Source organism: Lipophrys pholis (assembly GCF_963383615.2).
Source record: "Lipophrys pholis genome assembly, chromosome: 7".
Taxonomy (NCBI): Eukaryota; Metazoa; Chordata; class Actinopteri; order Blenniiformes; family Blenniidae; genus Lipophrys; species Lipophrys pholis.
This window is the reverse complement of record NC_137638.1, coordinates 21,104,905-21,130,946: the sequence shown is the minus strand read 5'-3', so window position 1 is coordinate 21,130,946 and position 26,042 is coordinate 21,104,905. Positions and strand designations below refer to the sequence as shown.

At 42.8% G+C, this 26,042-nt stretch overlaps 1 protein-coding gene across 1 annotated transcript in view; it reads left to right on the top strand.

Moving 5' to 3' along the window:
• The window catches only part of arb2a (ARB2 cotranscriptional regulator A), a 154,014-nt gene that overhangs the window by 58,190 nt on the left and 69,782 nt on the right, over positions 1 to 26,042 (top strand). The window contains exons 7-8 of the mRNA XM_080466485.1: positions 1,946 to 2,164; positions 13,091 to 13,210. Of these exons, the coding sequence (XP_080322611.1) occupies positions 1,946 to 2,164; positions 13,091 to 13,210 (339 nt within the window). The remainder of the gene's footprint in view (positions 1 to 1,945; positions 2,165 to 13,090; positions 13,211 to 26,042) is intronic.

Sequence of the window (26,042 nt, the reverse complement as noted above, 5' to 3'; positions counted from 1 at the left end):
GTTTTACAGAGCACATATGTATTGTGGGTGACACGTCTTGTCTGGGTTTGAAAAGGGAGTGAGAGGAAGACTAATTTTATAATCTGAATAAGTGAGAAAGTGCCATTTTGCAGGAAGTGCCATTTTGCCATTGTCAAAACACGGCAGGTGCTAAGGGAAAGGGTGTGTGGCAGGTTTGATGTGGCTTTGCACAGGAGGGACACACACACACACACACACACACACACACACGCTGCGTCAACGGAAGACAAGCACATTGTGTTAACACTTATTAAGGAAGGGAAGACGTGCTGCCTTGAGAAGACTGTATGTGTGTGTGTGTGCGATGGCGTTTTGTAGAGGAAGCTGAGTGACGCTGGCTCCCTCAACTCCTTCTCACATCTCCTAAAGGTCTTTTTGTCAGCGCTGATATCTTTCCTACTTCTTAGTGTCTGTCCTTTTATGTGTGTGTGTGTGTGTGCGCGGGCGCGCGTGCGCTTGTGTATTTGCCGAAGCGTTCACCCTAAGGTTTGAGACCCGGGGTGTGTGCGTATGTGCATGCACAGTGGGGGTTATGTGTGAAAAGCACAAGCGAAGTGAAACAGGAATCCATCCATTTCCTGCTTTAGTTTCAGAGTGCTTGAGACAATAAACACAGTTAATTAAAATGGCTTCAAAGTTGAAGGAGTCACAAGGCTCCGAGACAACTTCCTTTGCTCCACAATACACTTTACTTCTGTCATTCTCTCCGTTTATAACCACTTTCTGTTCATTTTTTATCTTCAATTCAAATCAAAATATTTTCTTGGGAAAAAAAAAAAAGGTTTTATTTTTCAGAATTTTGTGTGATTCTCTCTTTTTTTTTTTTAATGCTTCTGGTGGAAGTTTTAAATGATTTTACACACAAAGGCATCCACATACACACAGATATGTATGCACTTGCCGCTAACTCGTTCCCTGCGTGATGCTGAGATCGATGGGGTTTGATATTAAGTGACACGTGGCCTTTGGAGTCACTAAATGCTACTCACTGACTGAAACCACCGTCGCTGAATTCCAATCCCCCAGTTACTCCTCAGGCCCGTCCCTGCAGTGACACTCTCGCCTCCTATCGCTTTCCATGCCATTTGTTTCTGTCTGGATTTGCATCTCCGTTCCCCAGTCGTATCACAGTCGGTGGCTTTTAACTGTTGTGACGGTATTATTTGCTCATAAATTTCCACTACCGGGCGGTTTTTTTTTAACACCATGAACCACCACCAGACCTACACAACAGAGGAAGTTTTCTCAGCTTTATTATAATAGAGATTATCAAGTGGTGCGAGACTCATATACACACACACACACACGCACACGCACACACACACACACACACACACACACACACACACACACACACACACACACACACACACACACACACACACACACACACACACACACACACACACACACACACACACACACACACACACACACGTATGCCTTGTAGTAGGCATGATAAGATTTCAGCTTTTTATCTTAAAGTAAGTAATTAAGACAATTGATATAAAGAAACTAAATATAGACAGGATAAAAATCTAATCAATTAGTGGGACATTAATTTATATTAATATAATTAAGTATAAACATTTTTTTCAAAAAACAATTAGAGTAAGTAAAGTAGTGGGGGAGTCCTATCCCATCTTTTGGTGCTTTTGTAAAAATTCAATACGTATCTGACACAAAAAATGTTTATAGAATTTATTTATATTACGTTATTATATCCAAATACTGTAGAATTACAAATATAGGCTTCTCAGTTTTATTATTAGTTAGGATTTCATTTTTGACTACCATGCATTAAAAATGAGAAGTGCATAAAGGAAATTCCCATGACTTCACATATTATGATCAGTGTGTGGAATTACTGATGCAGATTGTGAAAATCCAACGCCTTGATTTATGTTTTTTTGTTTGTTTTTAGGAAGGCTACGGTGTGATGGTGCTCAACCCCAACGAGAACTACTTGGAAGTGGAGAAACCGGCCAAATCCCTTCCCCTGCCCTCTCCTACGGAGCACTCGGACGAACCGGCTGAAAAGAGGGAGCGCAAAGACGAGAAAGAGAGCAAAAAGAAGAGAGAATTTTACGAGAAATACCGTAACCCACAGAAGGAGACAGAGACCGAACAAATTCCTATACGGGTACGTTGGAGAGAAAGTTTGAACAATGAGTGAATGGAGAGAGCGAGAGAGAGAGAGAGAGGGAGGAGAATCACTCAAGGAAGCCAGGAAGGAAGTGTTCGGTCAGCCGGGGCGGGAGGAGGGACTGATAGATGTTGATGGAGAATCAGGTATGATGGGGGAGGTGGAGAGAGTGACAGTTCTGGGGTCGTGGGAGGAGGTAGGAGACGACACGGAGGTGATAGAATGGGAGGGAGAAACTTTGACAAGTTTGGAAGACACAAAGGAGGCAGAATAAGGTGCGGGGAGGAGGAGGGTGAGAGGTGGCCAGCTTAGGAAGCAAGGAAAGGAGACTGTTAGGTAACAAGGGATGAAGGGAGGATGGGAGGATGGAAGGCAGAGGGAGAAAGAGAGGCTCTTGTGTGGTCAGCCTGTGTGTGAAGAGGTTGGCCGTGCTCCAGTCGCCTCTCACTGAGCAAGTGTTAACCACATGGCTACCTCCCTCTCTCCCTCTAACTCTCCCTCTTCCCCTCTCTCTCTCTCTCTTTTTTTTTTTTCCCTCTCTCAGATGGTGGGGCTGGTCAGTGCAGCTCTGGCCCTTCACTCTTGTTGACCGCTGGGATTATTATCTCCCGAACACACGCACCGCAAACACACTGCGACATTCTTATCACGCCGTACTGACCGTGCACCCGCTAATCGCGCATAAACACACGCGCACACGCACGCACACACACGGCCCAAGGCGCCGCGCTCAGCCGGTTCACCTTGTGGTGAAACAAAGGAAGTGAGGCTTTTGCGCGGAGTCTAGTTTCTCATTTTGAAATAGATTTGGTCCGAGTGATGAATAAAAATTAAAAAAAGCGGAAAGAAAAAAAGAAAAAAAAGTTCATTTTGTTAATGTCTTACGTTCCGCCCTTGTCAACAAAATGTGTTTGCACCTCCAGCAGTGTTGTTTCGACGCTCTGATTCAGTAAGATTTTAACATTTGAGTGCACAGCCTTGATTTCACCCTCGGCACGCTTCATATAGGAAGATGTCCATCAACGACTACCAGTGTTTTAGTTTGGCTGATGGCAGCGGCGTCGCGGTAATCGACGTGCGTTTGTGTGTGTGGGTAGGTGTCTGTACATGTGTCTAAGTGTGTGTGTACGCGCACCCGTGTGCCTGTGTGTGTGAAAGACGTCACTCTCTGGTGTCTGACAAGAGTTAGGGCTGCTGTGGGACTAGCGGGCGGCGTGTGTGAGCTGTCAACGCAGGCTTTTTTTTTTTTTTTTTCTCTCTCTCTCTTCTCACCCCCCCTGGCAGTACCTTTATACACACTCTAATAAGGGATAATTAGCTGCAGTGCTATCTTCCTCTCTCGCAGTTCTTTACATGTATGCCGCTTTCCTCATCATACAGTCGGTGAACTTGAGTTACAGGAAGTATCTGATGTGAAAGTCCTGAGAAATGATCCATCGTTGTCGTTTTTAATAGTGGCGTTTCGCAAACCCGGTAGCTCCTGTTAACCCTCTCTGTACCCCCCCCCCCCCCCCCCACACACACACACACACACACTTGAAACCGTTCTAGGTAACTTGCTGCGGAGTATATCTGATGATTATAACTCCTAGAAATGTTTATTGTGCACATGAGGTAATTCACATCTTGTTTGGATAATCATGATTGCACAATTACTTTATTTTAAAGGGGAAAGCTGACTCATCCTCATAATCACATAATAATTGGCCCTTTTCCGGATTACTCTTATTTTTTCTCAACGCAACCGTCTTCCTTTGCTCTCTTTGCTGGAGGAGATCCTCACCACTTAGTAGTAGCGTAGTCTGAGATGGTAAATACAGCCCGAACCAAGATTTTCCTAACCTGTGAGGAATTGGTAGTTGGCTGTGCTTGCATTGGCCCAGGCCTGTATAATCTATGCTGGACAATGTCAGATTCCTTCAAAGATGGGTGATATTCCTCTGTGAGACTGCAGTGTCTCCGACACACCATGCAGTTAAACACTTTTCACAACTCATCAAGATGAAAGCGAGGGCAGATAATGTAATGAAGCAACCCCCCCCCCCAGTGGAATGTCAGGTCCCTTTTTTTTTTGTTATTAAACTTTACGCTACGGTAGCACATTGATAATTGATTTAGCACTTCCTGCCAGTGTAGTGTTACAGCATTTTTAAAACATCAAGAGATGAAGAAAGAAAATTGCTTTTTTTTTTTTTTTTTTTTTTTTTCAAATGAGGAGGCTAATGCAAAATTATCCTCATTAACCAGGAAAAATAGGGGTCATGTAGAAGGTTTTTCCAGCCTAATACACTTGTCTTTAGTTGTGGGGATTTCAAGACTCGGGATAAAGATTAATGAGTGAGCAGGTTGGCTCCATGTCGGTGCCTCTTGAATTTTGACCTTTGACCCAGAAGCGAGCGGGATGTTAGTCTGCGTGACCTCGCCTTTATCGTCCACGCCTCCTCCTGCACTGTGTTACTCTCCACTGGTCTGCCTCTGTCCGCCCCAGAGTGAGCTGTCACACACACACACACACACACACACACACACACACACACACACACACACACACACACACACACACACACACACACACACACACACACACACACACACACACACACACACACACACACACACACACACACACATACACACACACACACACACACACACACACACACACAGACTTCACTTCTTTCTTCACCTGTTTTACTCTTTTGTCCACTAGTGTGTGTGTGTGTGTGTGTGTGTGTGTGTGTGTGTGTGTGTGTGTGTGTGTGTGTGTGTCTTTTCTCCTCCTCCAACTCTTTTAGCCGGGGTGGGTGGTGGATCAAATCAAACCTCTTTAGCCTGAGCTGTTTTCATCTTTTCTCCCCTTTTTTTTTTTTTTTAACAGCACCCACCCAAGTCACACACATACACACTCCCCAATCTTTTTATTCACTACACCTCACACTCTTAACTCCTGCTGAGCTGTTGGACCACCTGCACACTGCCATTGAAAAAGCACACACTGAAATCATATGCCCCTACTCCTCTTAATATTACAAAAACATGACTGCTTCACCTAACACCCGTCTCACTTTGTACTGTAAACACATAAAAATCTTTAAATAGACTCACAAACTTTTAGACACGTGCACAAATACATAGCAGCCCACTGACAGAGTTGAGCTGATTAATACGCTTTCTTACACAAATTAAAAAGCCCCTAACTGCTTTTAGGATTTTTACTTTTTAGCCTTGGGTTCATAGTGTGCAACCCCTCAACCTTATCTAATCCCTCTCCTCTCCACTCCTCCGGATCACACAACACTCGCTCATGTTACAGGGGATGATGGCAGAGGAGGGGAGGGGGGGAAAAAAAGAAAAAAAAAGGAGAGGACAGAGGGAGGCAAGGAGGGATAGAAAGTGTGATCGGAGGGATGCTGATGAGGATAGTGATGGGGTGGGGGTGGAGGGGCACTTTCTTAGCACTTAGCCGTATAGAAGTTTGGGAGTTCACTTTACTCTGAATTTTAGCAGTAATCCAGTTAGCTATTTTCTGTCAGCCAAGCGGAGGAATGGCAGGAACAAAAGGCACATTCATGGGCTTAAGAAGCTTCCAAAGGGTTCACCCAAGGCTGGCTGGCTGGGATTAGGCCAGCAGGCCCTGGAAAGAAGAAGGGGGGGGGGGCAAAGAGGACAAAAAAACAGAACTGCGCCTTTCTTTAAGCACCACTTATTTTTTTTTATAAATGACTGGAATATATTTTTCTCTCTGTCGTTCTCTGTTTTTATGTTTCTCCTTTAAACATTGTACTTTCCTCAAATGTTTAGAGACAGACAGAGAGGCCCTCACTCCAACAGCATTTTGAAGTAGCAGACTGAGGATATTCGTTTTGTTCTTTTCCACTCGCTATATTCAGCTTCAGTGCAACTTCAAGTATTAAGTGGCACAATCATACCACAATTGAGTGGAATACTATTCTGTAGTACGCTAGTGTCTCAACTGAGCACGTTGCTCAATTCCCCTGTGTTAAGCCAAATTTACCCCTCTCACTACCGGTAGTTAAAGATGTTGTAAAGCCCTCTCTTACGGCTGAAAAAATCTTTTGTTTTATTGTCTTCTCTTTTTTTTTTCCTCTCCTTTTTTGTTTTGTATATCATAACTTCAAGCTTCTCTGTCTTCGCGTCGGATACAAGACATTTCTTGAGGGTTGTTGTCTCCAATATCTTGGTGACGAATGTTGGACAGACCGGGGGTCTCGCAGTGTCTCGTACGGATCTGTTTTGGACGGTATATAGTGTGTTTCCTCAAGGAAGAAGCATCCATTATTTAGATCCTGCCTCTCCAAGACCCATTATTCCCAGCTGCGGCTGTCCACAGGGGACGACTGAGATCCTCGTCCTTGTCTGCATTTAGCGGAGGATGTCTGTTTCCCATGTTCACTCTGTAATACAACTTGTCCTGAGGTTTCTTTTAAATCTTATTTTATTAATGCACATGCGTTCACATCTACACACACAAGAGCTTGAATGTAAACATTAAAACATGGTCACAGTAGCGCACACACCCCGACACCGGTATTCAACACGGTGCTACAGTGTTTCTCTGTGGGACTGAATTTTTACTCTTTGTCACCTTCACCCATTTGCCCCATTCTGTGGCCCACAAGCAATTATACAGACAGGGTTTATTTGACCTTTGATCTGTGGTCTTGCCAAGGAGTAAGCCTCAGCATTTCTGACGACAGGTAGGGACTTGATTAACCTCTGAACTTGGTCAGAGGAGAGGTCAATGACCAGGGCAGGAGGGCAGACCACTGGCTTGCTGCTGAGAACAAATTGGCGCAATGCCATTTCTGTATTTGCGTGCGTAAATTTCTGCATAAGTGTGGTAGTGATGAAGCTTTGACCTGTGTGTACGTGTATCCGTCTGTGTGAGCTCGCTCTTCATGTTACAGACCACTGTACATGTACTTTGTGGCGCATGACAACCTCGGGCATACCTCGTGTTACAATACAGCACGTTGACTGGGAGTATTTGACTCCTCAAAGTTTTAAAGAGGCGTGTGCATGTTGGATTTTGTGCTTGTTAGTGTGTGCGAGCATGTCTGAGTGTGTGTAATGTGTAGTACATACGATTAGTGCATGCACACATACCTGTGTATCTGCGAGTTTGCTCAAGGCAGAACCAGTGTAGCTGGTCTCAGATCCCTGCTCCCAATCTTCTAGTCAGGTCAACCATCAAACACATCCATCCTGCCCTCCCTCACACCTCCCCACCCACTGAGCCCCCTGTCTCTTTCTCTCTCTCTCTGCACACAACACTGTTGTGGATACAGTCTGACCTGAAACACACACACACACACCCACACACACACACACACACACACACACATACACGCGCAGAGCACCTCAGGGTCATCCTGGAACAAACACAGCCTTGTCTGCCTGCCCGCTCTCCTTTGCCTTATGTCAATTAATGACTCGCAGTAATTTCACCTGACAATCCGGGCGGCAGCGCGAGGCTAGCCGAGATGTCACAGCGATGACCTTTCTGGCCCGCGGACGCTCTTTTCTAATAAAGAATCTCACAAACCCACAGCAACTTCCTTTGTACTTTGTTAATGAGTTATTGATTTGAAACAATGCCCTGGCAAATATTGTCAGAGCAGACTGACCCTGCCAAGGTCAGGCTATTTTATTGTATACAGTCTGCGCACGCTAATCTGCACGTGGGATGACATATAGTTTTGCTCCTTTCCTTTCACTCTCTCTCGCTCTCTCTCTCTGTCTCTCTCTCTCTCTCTCTCTCTCTCTCTCTCTCTCTCTCTCTCTCTCTCTCTCTCTCTCTCTCTCTCTCTCGCTTTCTCTCTATCTCTCGCTTTCTCTCTCTATCTCTCTATCTCTCTCTCTCTCTCTCTCCACTTTTGTTTCCCTCTCTTCCTCTCACTCACTTTTCTCAGTTTTTACACACTATATACTCTCATTGCAAAGTCACATAGTACACCTATAGATACCATTTCTCTCCCTCTCTTGTTCTCCCTCCCTCCCTCCTTTTCACAATACACACACACACACACACACACACACACACACACACACACACACACAAACACTCTTTCCCCCCTCTTGTTAGTCTCGCACACGTTTTTCACCTTATTCTCCCTTTTCTCTGTCTCTTTCTCACATCATTATATTCCCAACTCTCCATAGGTACTATACCTGCTAATTACCCACAATGCCACAGTCATTATTTTCCCATCTCTGCCGCTAATTTGCTCCATACCTTCCTTTCCCCCACCCGAGCAGACCCATCAGCTCCCAGACAGCTTCCCGCTCACCTCAGCTCTCTGTCTGCCTTTAAAGAGTGAAACAAATACGAGAGGAGAAAAAAAAAAAAAATGGAAAGAGATGGCAAAGGACTACACGTCCTAGACATTGATTAGAATACAATTGCAAACAGGTGTCGTAGAGTCCACTTTTTAATTGTGTGCACAGAGACATGTACGCAATCATGCACACACACGTACAAACACAAGCTAACTCATTCTAATAACCTCCTCGCTAATACCAAACATGTAATTACCTACATTGCTTATTTAATATTTAATCATTAGGCCAAATGAAAACAACCCTGTTCATTTCTGAGCTGGACATATTACAGACTGTAATGACTGGGGCTGCAGGTGGGTCTGCTCAGTGTGTGGCCCTGAGAGCACGAGGGGACTGAGAGATTGAGAGATCGCTCAGCCGCTCTTTTTTTTCCCCAAGTGTGTGTTTGCGTACGAAAGGAAGTGTGTGTGAGCCCGACCAGAGCGAGGGAGCTCCTGTGTAATTCGAGTAATTTGTTTCTAACTCTTCCTTTGCAGGAAGGAACATTGGAATAATATTGTTGTCAAGCGTGTGTTTGTATTACTTCAGATTTCTACGAGAGCTCTCGCTCGAAACACCTTGAAATACTTATTGACATTTTTGCAAGAGTGGAACCAGCGCTGCCCGAGTAAAACAGTCCAAACCCAATAAAGTTGTTTGGGGATCCCGTGACACTATCCTGACACTTCTGGCTGCCACTGAAAGCTTTCTGAGTGTTAAAAGTATAATGGCCCAAATCCACGGGATTCCTTCCGGTCCACACTGTTCAGCCACTTTCTACTGGGGAACTTCAACTTCCCTCAGACTTTTTCTGAAATGTTCTGCCTTTTAGCTGACTTGAAGAGGAGGAGCAGAAGGGAGGAGCAAGGGAACTTGCAGTGGTTGTTTGTCAGAGTGTGTTGATGTTGTTAGATTCATTGTTTCCTGTGTTGGTCAGACTCTGGGTTTATGTTGGCTTTGGAGCTGTTATTCTGGCTGCAGCGCTCTCCTCTCCTCTTGCTCTCCTTTCCCTGCTTCTCATTACAGTGAATAAACACAGAGCAAGTTTTGGACCGGACAAGAGGGCATGTGTGCAAATGTTTGAGCATGGACTAGTATACACTTATATGTGTGTGTGTGTGTGTGTGTGCATGCATGTGGGTCCGTGCAATTAAGTGTTGCTTTTGACGAGTCTAAATTTTGATGTACAGTAAGTAATGGAAAGGGCTAAATTGAAACAATTCTATGCAATTTGAAAGCACCCATTCAACAAGTACCAACAGTTGGAACCACTTTTGGACCAGAAGTGGGGGAAATGGTTATTCATGATGTTTCTTAGTAGGTTGTCTTGCAGTTGTAATGATGACGTGATTTATTACAGAAAATTGTTCTGTGGTTTGAGATGGTGAAACTTCATTATAAAGACATATTTAGGTCAGTCGAGTCACTGCAGCTATCGATGTACGGTGTGCGTAATGTATATTGAGAGATATAAAGTCTAGATGTGTGGCTCCTTCCCTTTTACTATAGTGGTTCTAAACCGGGTGTCTGGGACCTCCTCGGGTAGATGTTTGCTCAGAAAATGTCAGATTTGATTGGCACATCAAAAAACCTGCCCAGTGCTATGTAGTTCTGTAACCTTGAGGGAGTCCACCAGGGCTTTCCTTCACTCTAGTGTTCCAGCAGGTTGGAGATCAGATGGGGGCTACATCCTTTCTTAAAAGCAATATATCGGGGGTCCAACAAGGTTGAAAACCACCACTTTACAATTCAAACAGCCACTCACTGGAAACCAGTTTAACCTCATGCTGTAAAGTACAAAAACCTCTATCACACCAGTAATGTTGCATATTTTCTGTGGTGCAATACTGGCATGACTTTCAAATTTAAAGCTGAAAGAGCCTGTTAGATGGTCCTGTAGAGTCTTTTTTTTTTCTCTCTCTCTCTCTACCAGCTACTCAGAGATATACAGTATGGTGCTACTCCCTGTATGGTGGTTAAGACTCACTCTATTTTGTTTGCCTCTTTTGTTTCTTTTTGATAATAGGGAGCTGTCAGGATGTGGAGGGTGGTCTGAGACTGCCTCAGATGCAGAGTTGTATGTTCTCTGAGGGGATAGTATGGCTGCTTATATATTTGGTAAACACACACAAACGCCGCACACGCCCACAAATGTCCCTTGACAGTCATGGCTGAAGGATGCTGGCAACAGGTGCGCAGCTGGGATACAGTGACAGTACTGGCAGATGCACACACACACATACACACACACACACACGCACGCACGCACACACAGTGTAGGGAAACTCTGGAAAAATAAATAAACAAGCATCGATACTTGGATTTGGTGACAGGAAGCCAGTCTCACAGGGCAGTGTGCTCACTGCAGTGAATTAACCCCAAGAAATAATTGCAGCACTATGCAAATGTTGTTTAGATAATTCACTACACTGCCATGCCAAGTAGTCAGTCACGCTGTTGCCTGCTGCTGAGAATAATGTTGTTGCGGATGAAGTTCGTTGATAGAAGTAGTTGCACATCACCATACCTTGTCTTCATTAAGAAATAATTTGGTCTTTTTTTAAAAGACAATTTCGTTGTACTTGTTGCAATGACAATAAAGATGATTGATTGATTGAAAAGACTTGTTTTCACATAGGTCTGAAAAAAAAACATGAATTATGACGTTGCTCTGTGATATAAGCAACGGTGGGCATATTTGGAAAGTAAATGCAGCAAGTACAGCAACAATCGCTGCCTAATGCCAGGCATTGTCATGAAAGGGTGGGCGGAGAGTTAGACCAAATAGGAATTTGAAGAAGAACGGGTGGCATCAGAGGAGGAGAAAAGAAGGAAGAAGAGAGGGAAGGAGTGAGGGAGGGAGCCAGGTTAATGAAAGGGGCTTCACAGATGAAGGGTGACATGGTGAAGGCGAGAGGAGGGAGACTTCAAAGGACTTTGATGTCACAGCCTTTCAGACAGACAACTCGGCTTCAGCCAGCCTTTACGCACATGCCAGATACCACACACACCCACGTATACATACACACACGCACACACACACACACACATATACTCACGTGCACACAAGCAAATGCGCAGTACTGATGGCAGTAGGGCAGGGCAGAGCGGAGTTGCCTGCTCTTGCATCACACTCTGTGAATGGAGGTTGGTGCTGACACTACAACCCCCTCATGCTAATCTAGCGCAAACACAAACACCCTGACAGGTTAATTTACCTCGAGACAAACATAGCAACAAAAACACACATCAGCACATCATCAAATAGTACGAGCACACACCGACTTGTACACACAGATGCGTGCAAGCGAAAGCATCACATAAAAGCACGAGCTGGCTCACTTACCCATTGAAAGTCAAATTTAGACCTCCTTTTCTGAAAATGTTCTATGTGTTGTACATTGCATCTTCAGTTCGCACATTCGTTTAAGTTTTATCTTATTGCGTCTTTGTGAAATGCATGTGCATGAATTCAATCTAGGCAGGTTCAACATTAGTCCGCTCTTCTGTCCTTTACTTTAAATCACTAATTATTTGTTTTGATTCACATTGAACATTGTGACACTCAATTAACAGATGAGGTTCCTTTCTCTGCAGGCCATATGTTTGTTTTTCTGAGATAGTATTCCTATAGGTATATGTACGCTAATTAGGGCAAATACTGTATGTGAACATGTTTGTGTTTCGGTATCATGTTCACATCAAGTATGGCTACAATATGGTGTTGTGATGTGATCTGCAATACAGGTGTTTCCAGTCAACAAGGTGCCATGTGTTGTATTACCCCTTGTGGGAGTGTGTTGTTGATTTGTATTGTGAACCAGACAGTTTGATAGGAAATCAAAGACCAGAATCAATGTCACAAGTTCATTAACGGTTGCCCTTTTCTCGCCTGTACTTTTACTATTGTTCTTTCTAGCCCTGAATAAGCACCTACATCTCAGGTTAATTAAACATGTCTTCTCGTGACATGTTTCCGGACATGTGTGTGCACGACCGTTTACATGCAGATGAGAGAGTGACAACATTTGTAGACGTTTTCAATTGTGATTTTGTGAACACGCAGCACTGTGCCGAAATGTGTTTGCGTGAGTGTTTTGTCTATGCATGTGTATGCCGCTCGATTGTTTTTCCTTTGACCTTCCTCTAGTGTCTTCCCATTATGCTTTTACTGGTGTTTAGATGGGCCATCGATTCGGCGACGGGGTACAAATTAAGATTTAAATGTTACGTCATCCTGCCTATTGAGTTCTACATTTAGGGCATTTGCAATATGCAAGACTTATTGATCTGCTGATGTGTGGCTCTTTGTAGAAATCACCTCAGGCTATCGCCACTTTTTTTGTGTTTCTGTCTTTTTCGCTGGCCTCAGAGTACGGGTTTTGAGGCTGGAGCATTAAAGCGTCAATAGAGTTTAATAACTCTATTGATGCTTTATTTCTATTGGCCGGATTCATCTTAAATGGTTTATAGTTACACGACTTAGCAGCTTTCAAGAGTGCCAGTTCTCATTGGGTTTACTTTGTTATGGATCTGACATTAGTGTTTTTTTTTTGTTTGTTTGTTTTATTTTTGTTACAGGAAAACGGTTCATCTGAGGAACACGTGCTGTATGTGTGGGACCACTTTGTGTCCAAAGCTGCCGCCAAGAATGTCTTCATCGTGGCCCACAGCTATGGAGGGCTGTCTTTCGTTGAGCTGGTGAGTCTTTTAGTTTTCCACTTGTCCTTTCTACCTCCCACCAACAAAATGACACACAATGCAGTCCTGTCAACGCAATCGCCGTCATACATGTACATGTAGAGAAACCTACATGTTCCAACTGATATGCAAACTGAAATTCTAACTGATAAGGACACATAGTAGCATCTATACATATAAACAATAATATTAGTATGCAAAAGCTATATATTTTCTAAGACACACACATTTTTATATATATATATATGCACATGTAAACATACGGAGCTGTACTGGAATGGGCTGCCTGGGTTTTACTGAAACCAGAGTGATAGTGTGTGAAACACCGTGGAACAATTACAAATAAAATACATTCAGTTGCTTAGAGAAAGAACGGCTTCTGTAAACAATCTGGTTCATCCTTGTCCTTGGGCACTATCCGCCTCCTCTGCACATCAAGAACAGGAGAAAAAGAGGGGAAAGAAGAAGGCTGATTGGAGAAATGTAGGGATGGCAGTGCAGCAATGGAGTTGCTGTTAAACCAGAGCTGATCTCTCATTCTTAAGAGAGAGAGACAGTGGATTGCTGGAAAGATGGTGGAAAGGAAGTGATTTGACAGAATTAATGGCGCACAGGGGATGGTGAAAGAAATGTTTGGCTAGCTTTTTGGCTTTATAACCCTCCTCCTCAGCTAAATGAGCCTACAGTGTGTCTTTTGCAGGTTATATGGAGGCTTCTGAAGTCAATGTTTTATTATCTAGGTTTTGGTTTGCAATGAGCGTCCAGGGAGATTCTGCAACTCATATTGATCATTGCCACCTTTTTTTTTTTTCCAGAATGTTATTTTAGAGTCACAGTATGGTTGTGGATATATTATACTATATATACATGTATATTTGTACATCGTACTCAGCACTGGCAGCACACAAAGCCATCTTATCTTGATACACAAGCTTTTGTTGGTTAGTTAGTTTGTTTGGTAAGTACTTAGTTTATTAGATACACAAAACAACCTGTATAAGAAAAGAACAAAAACTAATTTTCTGTGTATGTCATGTGATTCAAATGTGTTAAAATTGCAGATGTTTGGCTTTGTGGCCTTTATCTTTACTTCTTTACAAAGTTTCAGTCTTTGAATGATTATTTGGTAATTGTACTGATGGTTGAGAACACATCAAACACTCATAAGTCAGACAGTGTTCAAGTTGCGTGCATGAGATGGCTATGAGTGGCAGAAAATATTTTCTTTCTAATGGTTTTCTGAAATCATTTGTATGTTGCTTGGCTCCGTGCCAAAATCATTTTTTTCCACAACCTGTGTTGTGTTTCAAAGGACTGCATTGTATGAAGCTCTGTTAGCCAACACATTGGCGTAGTTTCGTTTGCAAGCTCCTGTATGATCTGAGAGCTGGGTTACATCGCTCGTCAGCTGGTTTCTTGATCTGTCGAATCGACTGCTAGATCTTTTAGGGCACATCTCTCTTCTTGTCTCGGGATCGGGAGTAGGCAGGAGGCAGCGCAATGAGTAAACTGCTAGTGAGGGATTAAAGGTGGGCACTTGTCCCACTGGTGTTTTCAGGAATATTTTATTTTCTTTCTTTTTTCACCTACTCTCTTTTTGTTTCGTATTTTGTAATTTTAATTTGGCTGCTAAATATTCATGTGGTGTTTTGTCCGTGACAGCTTCACAATCTCCAGGGCTTTCTTGCTGTGTGGCGAAGACTAGCTATTCTCTCTATTTGTGGCTTTTCTGTCTCTCTGTGTTTCCTTCTTCTTCTTCTTCTCTCTCTATCTCTCTCTCTATCTCTCTCTCTCTCTCTCTCTCTCTCTCTCTCACTCTCACTCTCACTCTCTTTCTCTCTCTGCCTCTTTGTGTGTAAAGGCCTCAATCAGGTTCTAACTGCTTTCTTTTATGAGATGTCCTTGTCATGTGAAAACCCTCTTAGAAACCTGCATATACAGGATGTGCATATATAAACACATTGAATATACTAGAAGCTGTATGGGGAAAAATAGCATCAAAACGGTGATTTGAAAGATCCTTGTCTTCATTTCTGGTGACGGGGTGTTCGAAAATGTCCTTGTCGAGTTTCCCTTGAGACCATCCATGCTTCTGTTGTCTGTTAGTGTCAAAACTCCTTCACCTCCCGCCTGCAACCTGACAATAGTACAAACACAGTTATAGATGCATATACACTTATGTTTCTTATTTGTACCTCTCAATCACCCACCTGTATCCATCAGGAACTCTCCAAAGAGACAAGAAGCTGAAGTCACTTGTGCCACTTTAAAAGTCTTCATGCATTTATTTTTTCCACTGTACATTGTGGTTATGGCCATTTGTTGTTGACAGTATTAGGAATTTGATCAAAAATGCATTCAAACTTCTCTCCGCTCACACAAATCCGCATTACAGGAATATCATGTACAGCCGTGATTCAAAATAGCCACTATGCATTTCTTTTCTCGTTAGTGTTGTACACTCCCTCAGTCATAAGTATATAAGCACGCACGCACGCACGCACGCACGCACGCACGCACGCACACACACACATACGCACACACACAGTCTACTTAATTGAGGAGAAAGTGGTCCAGTGGGATGGGATGGGAGGTGTGTGCACGCGAGCTGGAGAGTGGAGCCTTGCGGGATGAACCATTTGACACATGAGAAGACCCAGAGAAAACAAGCTGTCTGTGGGTTAATTACTACTCCCCTTTGCAGTTAATAAATACATTTCTGATCAAGCACATCAAAAAAAAAAAAAAAAAAAAAAAGGCCCACCATTAATTTCAGCTGCTCGCCCCCCTCGCTGTGGAGCATGTTAGCCCCTGTTTGGAGCGCTCAAGTGTTTCAATGCAATTTGATTCTTTTAAAACACTTCACAGTGTGTACTGACTAATTATAGATACATCAAAGAGTAACTAACTGGCTTTGAATGAGTGCGCAAGAGAGAACGAGAGGCTTGCGCTGCAGGGGAGGCTGCTCACTTCTTCACTTCGCCCCCACCTCCATAACCCCCTTCCCACAGCACATCATTCTTGGCGATCACAGAATTTATCCATCCATCCTTCTCTGTTCACTGTTTAACCTCTCTGTTTCACTCCATAACTCTCCAGCCTCCTCTGACATATGCTTCTGTGCTCGGCCGATTTATTCCACGTTGCGTCTCCTCCTTTTCGTCTTCTTCCTCTTCTCATCCCTCCACAAAACATGGATCATGGACTCTCAGTTGTCTTACTAAAATGTATTTTTTACCAACATTAAAAACTATCTTTCTCATCCTCTTGTGTCTCTCTCGCAGTTATACTCCAAAAAAACTCACGCATTAAGGGGCAACGCTAGCTTAGGTTCCCATTTATTACCTTCACCTGAGGAGAAAACCTCACGAGCCAGAGACCGAGGACTTGGAAGAGGGGATGGAGACATACAGAAAGAGGGCCCTGCATCCATCTCTCACTTTGCTCCGTTTGTCCTTTCATCTTTCTGCATTGCCAGGAGTTAGGGGGGTGGACATGTAAGTGTAAGTGGTAGTGGTTGTGTTGAGGAAGAGTTGTCTAACCCGCACTAACCTTCCAGCTCACAGAGTGAAAAAGGAGTACTCTTATTGGCTAGGACAGGGCAGCATTATATAAGGTCTTATGTAAGAATGCATCTGTCTCCCAGTACACAAATGTGTGGGTGCCAACCAGACAACCAGCCAGCCGCCACAACAGCCCCTCAAAAGCATGGTTACAGATTTTAAGTGCCCTCTGTGAACACACCACATACATACAGTACATGCTTGAAGAGTTCTTACTGTACATTCTGTACATGCCATCTGTTTCGGCCCATAATGAATGCACCCAATCGTCTTTCCGCTATCTGTGGTATTCTGTTGATTTGAGGGAATTAGTGTTGAGGCCCAGCATAGAAAGAGCTCAGGGTGAAACGATAGACTTAGACTTTTTTTAATGTGGATTTCTTTTCATGTTGAAGGACTTGATGTGCTTCAATTAACAGTTAAAACACTTTATTATTCTGTTTCTTTGAAAAATCTCCTCTTCATTAGGTTTTCAAACAAGCTGTGCAAAGCACCAGTTTCAGTTGTTTGTAGAGCTACTCTCCAGATTTCACACCTTTTTTGATATGTTTGGTGCTCCATGTGCTGCATCCATTTGCGGCACATCATTTGGCATCCTGAAATCCACCTTCTGCCCTATTTCGTGTCCTCATTTCCTTCATCCTCTTAATTCCCCCTTTCCCACTTGTGGTGACCCTCAGGGCGGGTCTGGTGCCAACTATGCCCTCTGCGCGGGACTCTGGGTCTGGCCGTGGTCTGTACAGCTCCATGACTGGCATTGCAACAGCCCAGTGAACACATAGCGCTCTCCAAACACTCCGTGTGTCAGTCGTTCACTATTTCTACCGCTGTAAAACAAATCAAACATAGCACATGCAGCAGGTTGCAAAAATCCGAGAGCATGAGTGAACATGTCTCATTCTATTACAAAGCACACAGTTTGAATGGAACAATACATCCGTAGTTTTTAGTATTTTTATACTCATGTTTCTTCGACTGCTATTGACGTTTAAGTACAACCTTATCCCAACATGAGCTGACCATGTCCCCCAGAGCTCAATTTGTTTGTCAGGAATGTTTTGGTTTGTCATCTTCAAGTTCACCAATACATGTTCAGTAGGGTTGAGGTCAAGTGACTAAAGTTGACGCCTCGACAATCACCTCGAGTTATTCCCCTGGGTTCATCAGGTGGTTCTCGCAGTACAGAGATGTTTTTGCTGTCATAAGCTCCTCTCTAAATATGAGATAAATGAACAACACACTGTGGAATATATGGAAGTAGGAGGTTCTTTCTTCAGTGTCCCTTCAAGTGTCTCAAACATTCACTAAGACATTTTTCTCAATAAATTATTGCGATTTTTATTTTTTTTTTTTTATTATTATTTTCTGCTTTCCAACACTTTTGGCATTTTATTTGTCATTTAGTAACTCTTCTGGACATAGTTTTATTGATGAGAAGCTTGCATTATATTATCAATAACTAACCATTGTTTGCATAAGCTGTGCAATTATTTTGTAAAATATGTTTATCTTCCGTCAGATTGCAGTGTTAATAACACTAGTTCCATAGTGAATGCATTTCTTTCCTATTGTCACAGTAATGTAAAAGTATTTAGTTCAGCATAAATCAATGAAATAATATATGGGATATTTTTGTGCTTAAGATGGTGTTGGTGTGAAAAAGATTTTTCTGAAAGGTGTTCGATGCCCAACTGCTATAGAAGTATCTGGATGTCCCTTCTGCAAATATACATGTGTTTAGTAAACATTTGAGTTGTCATAAATTATAGATAGGTTGATTCTATGATTAATCAGCTTGACAGGAAACACATTACAGTTTCTTTCTCCTTGGAATTCAATTAAATGGTGTAAAAACTAAGTCTCACATTTATGTTTATCAGATATTCTCTTTTGGCACTAGAGCGACCTTCACCTGAGATCTTCCCCACACAAACAAAAATCACTTAAATTTGTTGACAAAATCATCTGCGCTGAAGTCATCCATACGAAGGTTTTCAAAATCCCCTGATCTAATGTTGTATGCACATCTCGCCCGCCTTCGAAACTCTGACTGCTAGCCCGTCTATTGCTTCTGGAGGGGATGAAGAGGTTTGTTTTTATCTCAAGGTTCTCCATAGCTGGCGGGCTTGCAAGCGGTGCGGTTGTAGTGCGGTTTCCTACGTGCGCGCGTGTGTGTGTGTGTGTGTGTGTGTGTGTGTGTGTGTGTGTGTGTGTGTGTGTGTGTGTGTGTGTGTGTGTGTGTGTGTGTGTGTGTGCACATATATTGTATGGGTCTGTGTTAGCCGGATTGAGTGTGTTTGTGTGCGCGCACGTACGTATATGTGCACATTCGTGTGTGTCAGTCCTAGCCTGGAGTCGCCAGTATCGTCCTGAGCAGAGCAGCTTGGTGGAGAGCAGCTATCAGAGCCACGTTAGGGGAGGAGTGGAGGAGAGGGTGAGAGGCGATGATAAATGGCTGGGGCACACTAGCAGAAATTAGTGGAGCCGTATGCAAAGCTGTGGCGTTTTGTTTGATGTGAAACAAAAGGACCACCATGACAAAAGTGCCTGCCAGCCTGCACAGCAGGACAGCAGCCCTCAGGACATACACCGTCATCACTGACAAAAGTGTGTATGTGCATTTGCATGTGTGCACGTGTTTTGATACGCACCGTGTGTGTATGTATGTGGTAATGCATGCATATCATGCATAGGGCTGTTTTCCAGTCCTGTCTATATTATGTATATTATCTTTCCCTGTGTTTTTGTGCCCTGCTCATAATGACAGACAATGCCTGGCCCTTTGTACACCATGAAAAGACATGGTTTCTTCCTCAGTACAGCTACAGCATATTTGCTCTATTAAGCGGCTGAAATATAGCTGTCTAATTTCTCTGTGAATGAATAGGATCTTAAAGAGCCGCTCTCCTCTTAACATAAGGATGTAAATTGAACTGTTTAAATGTCACGGCTAGCAAGCTGATTTGATTTGAATTGATTTGCTTGTTTCTGGGGGGAAAAAAAGACCTCCCTTGCCAAACCTTAGCTGCGCTGGCTGCCACAGATAGACCAAGGTCTTTCTTTCCACCTCAACAACACATTGTCGGGCTCCTGAATTCTTCTATCTGCTGTGATTATGTACAAATGGCCTTCATTTGCCATCCATTTCAAAGCTGTAGTGCTGCATTGTGACTAGAGGCAGATGACGCAGACCAAATTACAGCGGGTTTGCTGCCTGAAAAGGATACTCGCACAATAGGCTTTGTGAAGTATTCCCTTCAATACGTCGCCATTATTCTCACCTTTGTTGGTGTTTCGCTCTATGTTTCAGGAGCATCTTTGGTTTTTAGATTGCATTTGTGGTATTAGAGGAGTGTGGGGTTGAAAATACTTTACTCACCTCCTGTCTCTCGCATGCTGTTCCTTCAACCAGGGAGATTGGTTTTTGTGCGAGGCTCTATTTTTGTTGTCTGTTACCTTTCCGGATCGTCTTCATTAGTATTTCTTATTTTATTGTTATATAGTTTCAACACAATATGAATGTGAAAAAAAACGAATCGATCTTGGTTAATTTTTGTACATGTGTGTGTCGCGTTGCGTATTTTATCATATATATTGTGAACTCAAGGGATGAAGAAAGGCTTCATAAATGCGCAAGTGATTGGACATTGCTGTTCCAAAATACAGAGCGGCTTCCTGAAGTATCATCATGTGTCCAGGTTGCTGCGTCTATGTTTTTATTTTCTTGTCAGACTGCTTCCTATGCCCCACTGAACAGCAACAACTAACTGGTTGGCCCTTTCCTGAGGACTTATTGCCTTTTTAATGAATGAAATAGATTTCAGGAGTAGTTGTATCTCTTACATTAGATGCATTCTGCCTGTTTGCATACATTACACTTGTGCAAAACTATAGATAAGTGTTTGTATTTGCTGCCATTCGTGCCACTTCCTAAGCAACCAACTAACCTGTAACTTCATAGGCACTAATATTATTATGATCTGTGGGTTTTCTCCGTTTCTTTAGTGATACGTGTTTGTAAATGCAGACTCTTGTTGAAGGCTGTTGCAACACAGTAAAGATAGGCTGTCAAGAGATACTATTTGGAAAAGTGATGTGTTCAGTGTTTTCACAGATGTTGAGTACTTCACAGTGGATACTTGTATGCCTCATTACATTTTCTTTCCCCCCTCTCTTTTGTTTCCTTCACTTTCTGGTCCCTGGTTTGGTTATAAAGGTTATCTGAGACATAGCCAGCAACCAAGGGCAATTCAAGGCATCACTTTTATTTTCAGGGTTTTTTAAAATCTCAGAGATGTACGTGTGTTGTTTTGATCAAATTCACCTGTAGTGCACAGAGCAGCCCAGAGGTAGACAAGGAGCTGTTGCTCTCACCTCAAGCTATAGTTCAGGTACAGTCAATACATTTCAGGACTTCACTCCCTCAATACAATGTGTTGTGGTTTCCCTCCTTGGCTCCAGAATCCCCTTATCCCTAACATAGCTTTTACCTCCTTTAATACATTTATATCTTTCTCCGTCTTTTTAGTTTATCCTCTTTTGTCACGTGTAGTAATAATTTGGTTGCTCTAGAAGAGGCAAGGCAAGGCTATTTGTTTAGCACGTTTTTATACTGGACATGACATATAAACACAATGCAAACATAGAAATAAGTAATGTAAATGAAGTAAAACACAATAGATTTGTACCCAAAATATATCAATTTTCTCAACCACTTTATCCAGGTTAGGATTGTGGATCACTGGAGTTGATCCGAGCTAACAATGGACAAAGATAGGGTAAACCCTGGTGGGTCACCTGTCCACATCAGAAACCTGAGAAACATTGTTTCTCAGGTTTGTTAGAGAGTTTTGAGAACAGACTAGAAAATAGAGTCCTCAAAGCCTGCCATAGAGTTGATATGAGAAAGAAATTGTGGCTCAGTTACCTTTCGATGCCTTCAGCATAAACTCAGCGCTTCAAAATGACCATGCACAATAGCTCGAGCTCAGGGAAGCAAGCCTAATAGAATTTGAACGCCAGACCAAGGGACAGGGATGCAGGAACAGGTTCTGAGTAGGTGAAAAGGGGGATTACTGGAGTAAAATATCAATTAAATACACTGTAGGAAAGGCATCAAAGGGAAATTAGCTTTTAAGTCAGGCTTTAAAATTGAATAGCTTACAGCTTCTGGAGACTGTGTTTTTCATTCTTTTTTTGTGAGTTTATTAACTATTACAGTGTGCGACGTGGATTCCTTCAACTTTTCTACCATACTGAGTTTGTCTGCATGATGTCACTCTCCACGACTTCACAATTGCGAACTCAAGAATGACGTAAAAACTGGCTTCTGTCTTTCATTCTGTTATTATTGTCTTTTTTTATTTCTTTCAACATTCATTATTCTTTAACATTCTTCATTTCTTATCTTTATCCAATGTGGAGCTGCTGTGATGATAGAATTATTTTGCCATGTGGGATGAATAAAGTCTTACCACACCTCACTGGTGCCTTAAGGAAATAAACAAAGCAAACCAAGAATCAAGCTGTTGTTCTTGTAGCATTCATGTGTGGTGAAATAGTTTGCTTTGGATGTAGCATGAGGAGCTGGATGTCGTCCAGCATTCTACCATCTTGGGATTCAGCTAAAAACCGAAAACCTGCAAACTGTTGTTTTGTTGCAGCCCTGGTGTTGCTTTGATCGTTGTCTGGTACATTTCTATTGGCCGTTAGTAGCTCTGGCTCATAGCAGCACATGTTATTGTGTAATGAGATGTTGGTCATGCAATCCGGCAGTCTGTGGTCATGGGTCCGTCTGAGAACCCCTCACACTATATGACAGAAGACCACAGATTGTCAGCTATGATTGCGGTATTGCCACGATTGCCCATCTTTCATTTGTGATGGACAAAATTGCAGGGCACAGAAAAGTTGCTATTGATCCCCCTGACTCCACTGTGGCCTCGGCTTGGTCTGCGATAGTGTTTGATAGATACCATTTGCAAACATGCCTGATTGCTTTCCTCTATTAACTCACACCTTTCTCGATGTGATTTATTTTTAAATTAACAACATTCTGCTTTAATCTAATGCTCATTTTCCCCTTGTTTCACACTGTATTGTTTTGAATTAAATTTACTTTCTTTTATTGAGTCTGCCTTATGTTTTGCTGTTAAGCCCAATTTTAACTTTGTTCTAAAGTTTATTTATATTATCTACACTATTGATATTACTACCTGTCCCTTCCCCTTACACATGAGGTAAATCTTGACCTTGAACATCAGTAAGCCCAGTTTCTTTACCTGAAGCAACAGGAAGGTTATCCAGGCTCAAAACCAGGCACAACCTGGTGTGGCAATCCTGTGAAATAGAGCAGCCCAAAACACATTTCTTCTGTTCTTCTGTCGTATAATTATATATATGTATTTTTGTTATGAAATGTGTGCTTTGTGTCATCCTTGGTCATCACAGTTATCGGCCCCTGTGATTCATTTTCAAGCACATCAAAATCACTTCATTAACAACAAGTAGGTCACCATCAGATCTCCTCTCACCTTTTTAATCTTGGTTGGTTTATTTATTTTCCACTCTTTCGGGAGAAAGAAGTGCAAAATTTGCAACGTTGCATCATGGCGCAGCGGCCCGTTTTAATCCCTCACTCTGCCACACCCAGCGAACACAACACCCCCTTTAAGTGCAGGGTCTTATTCCCCACTTTATGATATAAGACACAGAGCAAGTTGAAGTTCATTTGAGTTCAGTTAAATCTTGAGGGATTCATCATTACATATTTACTGGCTGAGGCTGATCTTGCTGTAAGGTTCTACCCTCGTCCCATTGATCTAGTGCGCATGTTCACTCCCGAGGTTACAGGACGTGCTTCCATTTGCATAAGGCCCTGGGCAAGGTTCTTTCCACCATTGATTGGCCTGTCCATGAGCGCCCCGTGCCTTCTCACATTGATCACTTTGTTTTTTTCCCGGAGACAGTGCTACTCAGAGTTCAGCTGCAGCTCTGGCATATCAGACCTGCCGGAGGAAGAAAATGAGAGAGAGAGAGAGAGAGAGAAAGAGAGAGAGAGAGAGAGAGAGAGGGTAAAAAGAAAGAGAGGGGTATGTATAAGTCAGTGGATGGATGGAAAACTTTAGAGCCAATATCGTAATCATTTTTCTCTTAGAAATTTGGAGCTAAGAAATTTAAAGCCAGTTTCCTCTGCCACCCTGGTGTCACTGCTCCTTCAGCCTGTGGGCCCGAGGAAACTGCTCCAGTCAGTAAATGCAATAGAAAGTGACATGCACGCAAGCAAACTAATATACTGCCAGTAATCTGATTTCCAATGAAAGATACACTGTTCAACTTTACACATGTGGTCGTTACCATCTTCGGTCATACCTGAATTCCTGCTAAACATGTAATATCCCTTCTTGCTCACTGTGTACCTTTGCTCTTTGTTTCCACCTTGGTGTGCTTGTATGAGTGTGCTACAGACTTGTGTCTTGTTCAGAGAGGTCAAAGAGGTTGGCTGTCTGAGTTTGCACAAGTTTGCATTAGTTTTCCCCGTCTGTCATATTGTGTCAATGTTTTTATTTATCCTAATTGAAATCAGTGGTCAATCATTGTGTTTATTTTGGTTTTTAATCATTCATTAATCTTTGAAACACTCAACATTTTATACTACCTGAATCCAGGATGGTATGGTTGTATTTGCTACACTTTAAACATGACACAATTATTATTGTTATTTAAATTTTTTTTACATTCTTGTACATTTCCGTGGAGGTCGGTGGAGCCACGTTTCTTCAAGAATTAAGAATTCAGTTGTGTATGGGTTCAGTCACGGAATGATGTCTTGCATGTAGCAAAACTTGCTATGTCCACGTTTTGATTTGTACATTGATGTCATTGTGTGTTTATCAAGCATGGCGCCAGTAGTGGCGCAAGGCTCAGACTCCCATCATGCACCGCTCCTCTTTGTTCCGCTTTGTGAAAGCAGCGTGCGGCTTTGTCTGCCTTTCTCCATCCTCTCGGCTCGTTGCCTCAGCGGCAAGGTCTCGCTCTCTTCCCTCTCTTCTACTTCAGACCTCTCGGTTTTTTTTTTTTTTGGTTTTTTTTTCACTTGCTCTCTAACACTCGTTGGGCATTGCTGTCCACTTTTTTCCACCCCTGTCAGTCATTTGTTGTCTCGTTCGTTTCCTCCTAATTCGCAACCGAACTCGCCTTCACCTTTTTATTCTCCCTTCACCCCTTCCTGCCCCATGTTTTGAAGAGAAAAAAATGTCAAACCACTCCCTGATGTCAGCCTTCTTTCTTCTACACTCTCGCTCCTCTCAGCTTCTCCGAGCTTCTGTGGTCACCCTTTTACTTTCTCCTCTGTGTTGCCACTTGTCGGTAAACTTAGCTTCTACTCGGTTTTTTTTTCTTTTTATCTCGTGCCCTGGTGTGTGTGTGTGCGCGCGCGTGTGTGTTCAGTGTTCACCCATTCTTTGCTCTTCCCCTTTGCTTATGATTGAGACACTTCTTTTTTTTTTTCCTCCCCTTTTCTCTCTTAAACTCAACTTCACATTGGACTCGCGTCGGCATTCTTTGCCAACTATTCCAACCCTTCGCTTGATACTGACCTCACTTCTCTCTCCTTCACACCTCTTCTTATACTTTTTTTCGACAAACATCTCAGCCGAAAACCATCCACTCTTTCCCGGTGATTCATGCTTCTCGCACTTCTTACTTACAGCTGAAAGAATTCATTTCTGAAGTGTCATTCGTTTTCTTTAAACTGTTGGACTGAAAATGTTGTCCCAACTTTATCAGTCAGTATCACCTAAAAATGTCAAAATTATTGATCCGCAAAAAGCTTATTGCGTTTCAAGGCGATCCGTGTTTTCGAGTGGATCCTCTGTTCTTCTCCTTCGAGTCCTTTTCACTCTGACATGCCTGCCATTGTCTCACATGTGCTGTTCCCACTGTGGGATTTCCAGGCTTTCACCTGCTGTGCCTGGGTGTGTCAGCTGGTTACGACCTCGGTCACCTTCACCAGAGAGGCAATACAAACGCTTGACACAAGGTTTGAATGTGTTGAAGATGACATGTTGACAGCTCAAATGAATCACTTGTCACATATAATTTTTTTTTCCCCCTCCCCCCTTTTAATTTCGCCATAACAATACATACAATATACGAGAGGAATCTTAAGGAGGTACGGAGTTTGCAAATTGTCACACAAGCATCCTGTGAATTCGACACTTCAAATCCATTTTGTTTTTCTGTTTTTCCTTTTCCTCTTTCTATCGCTC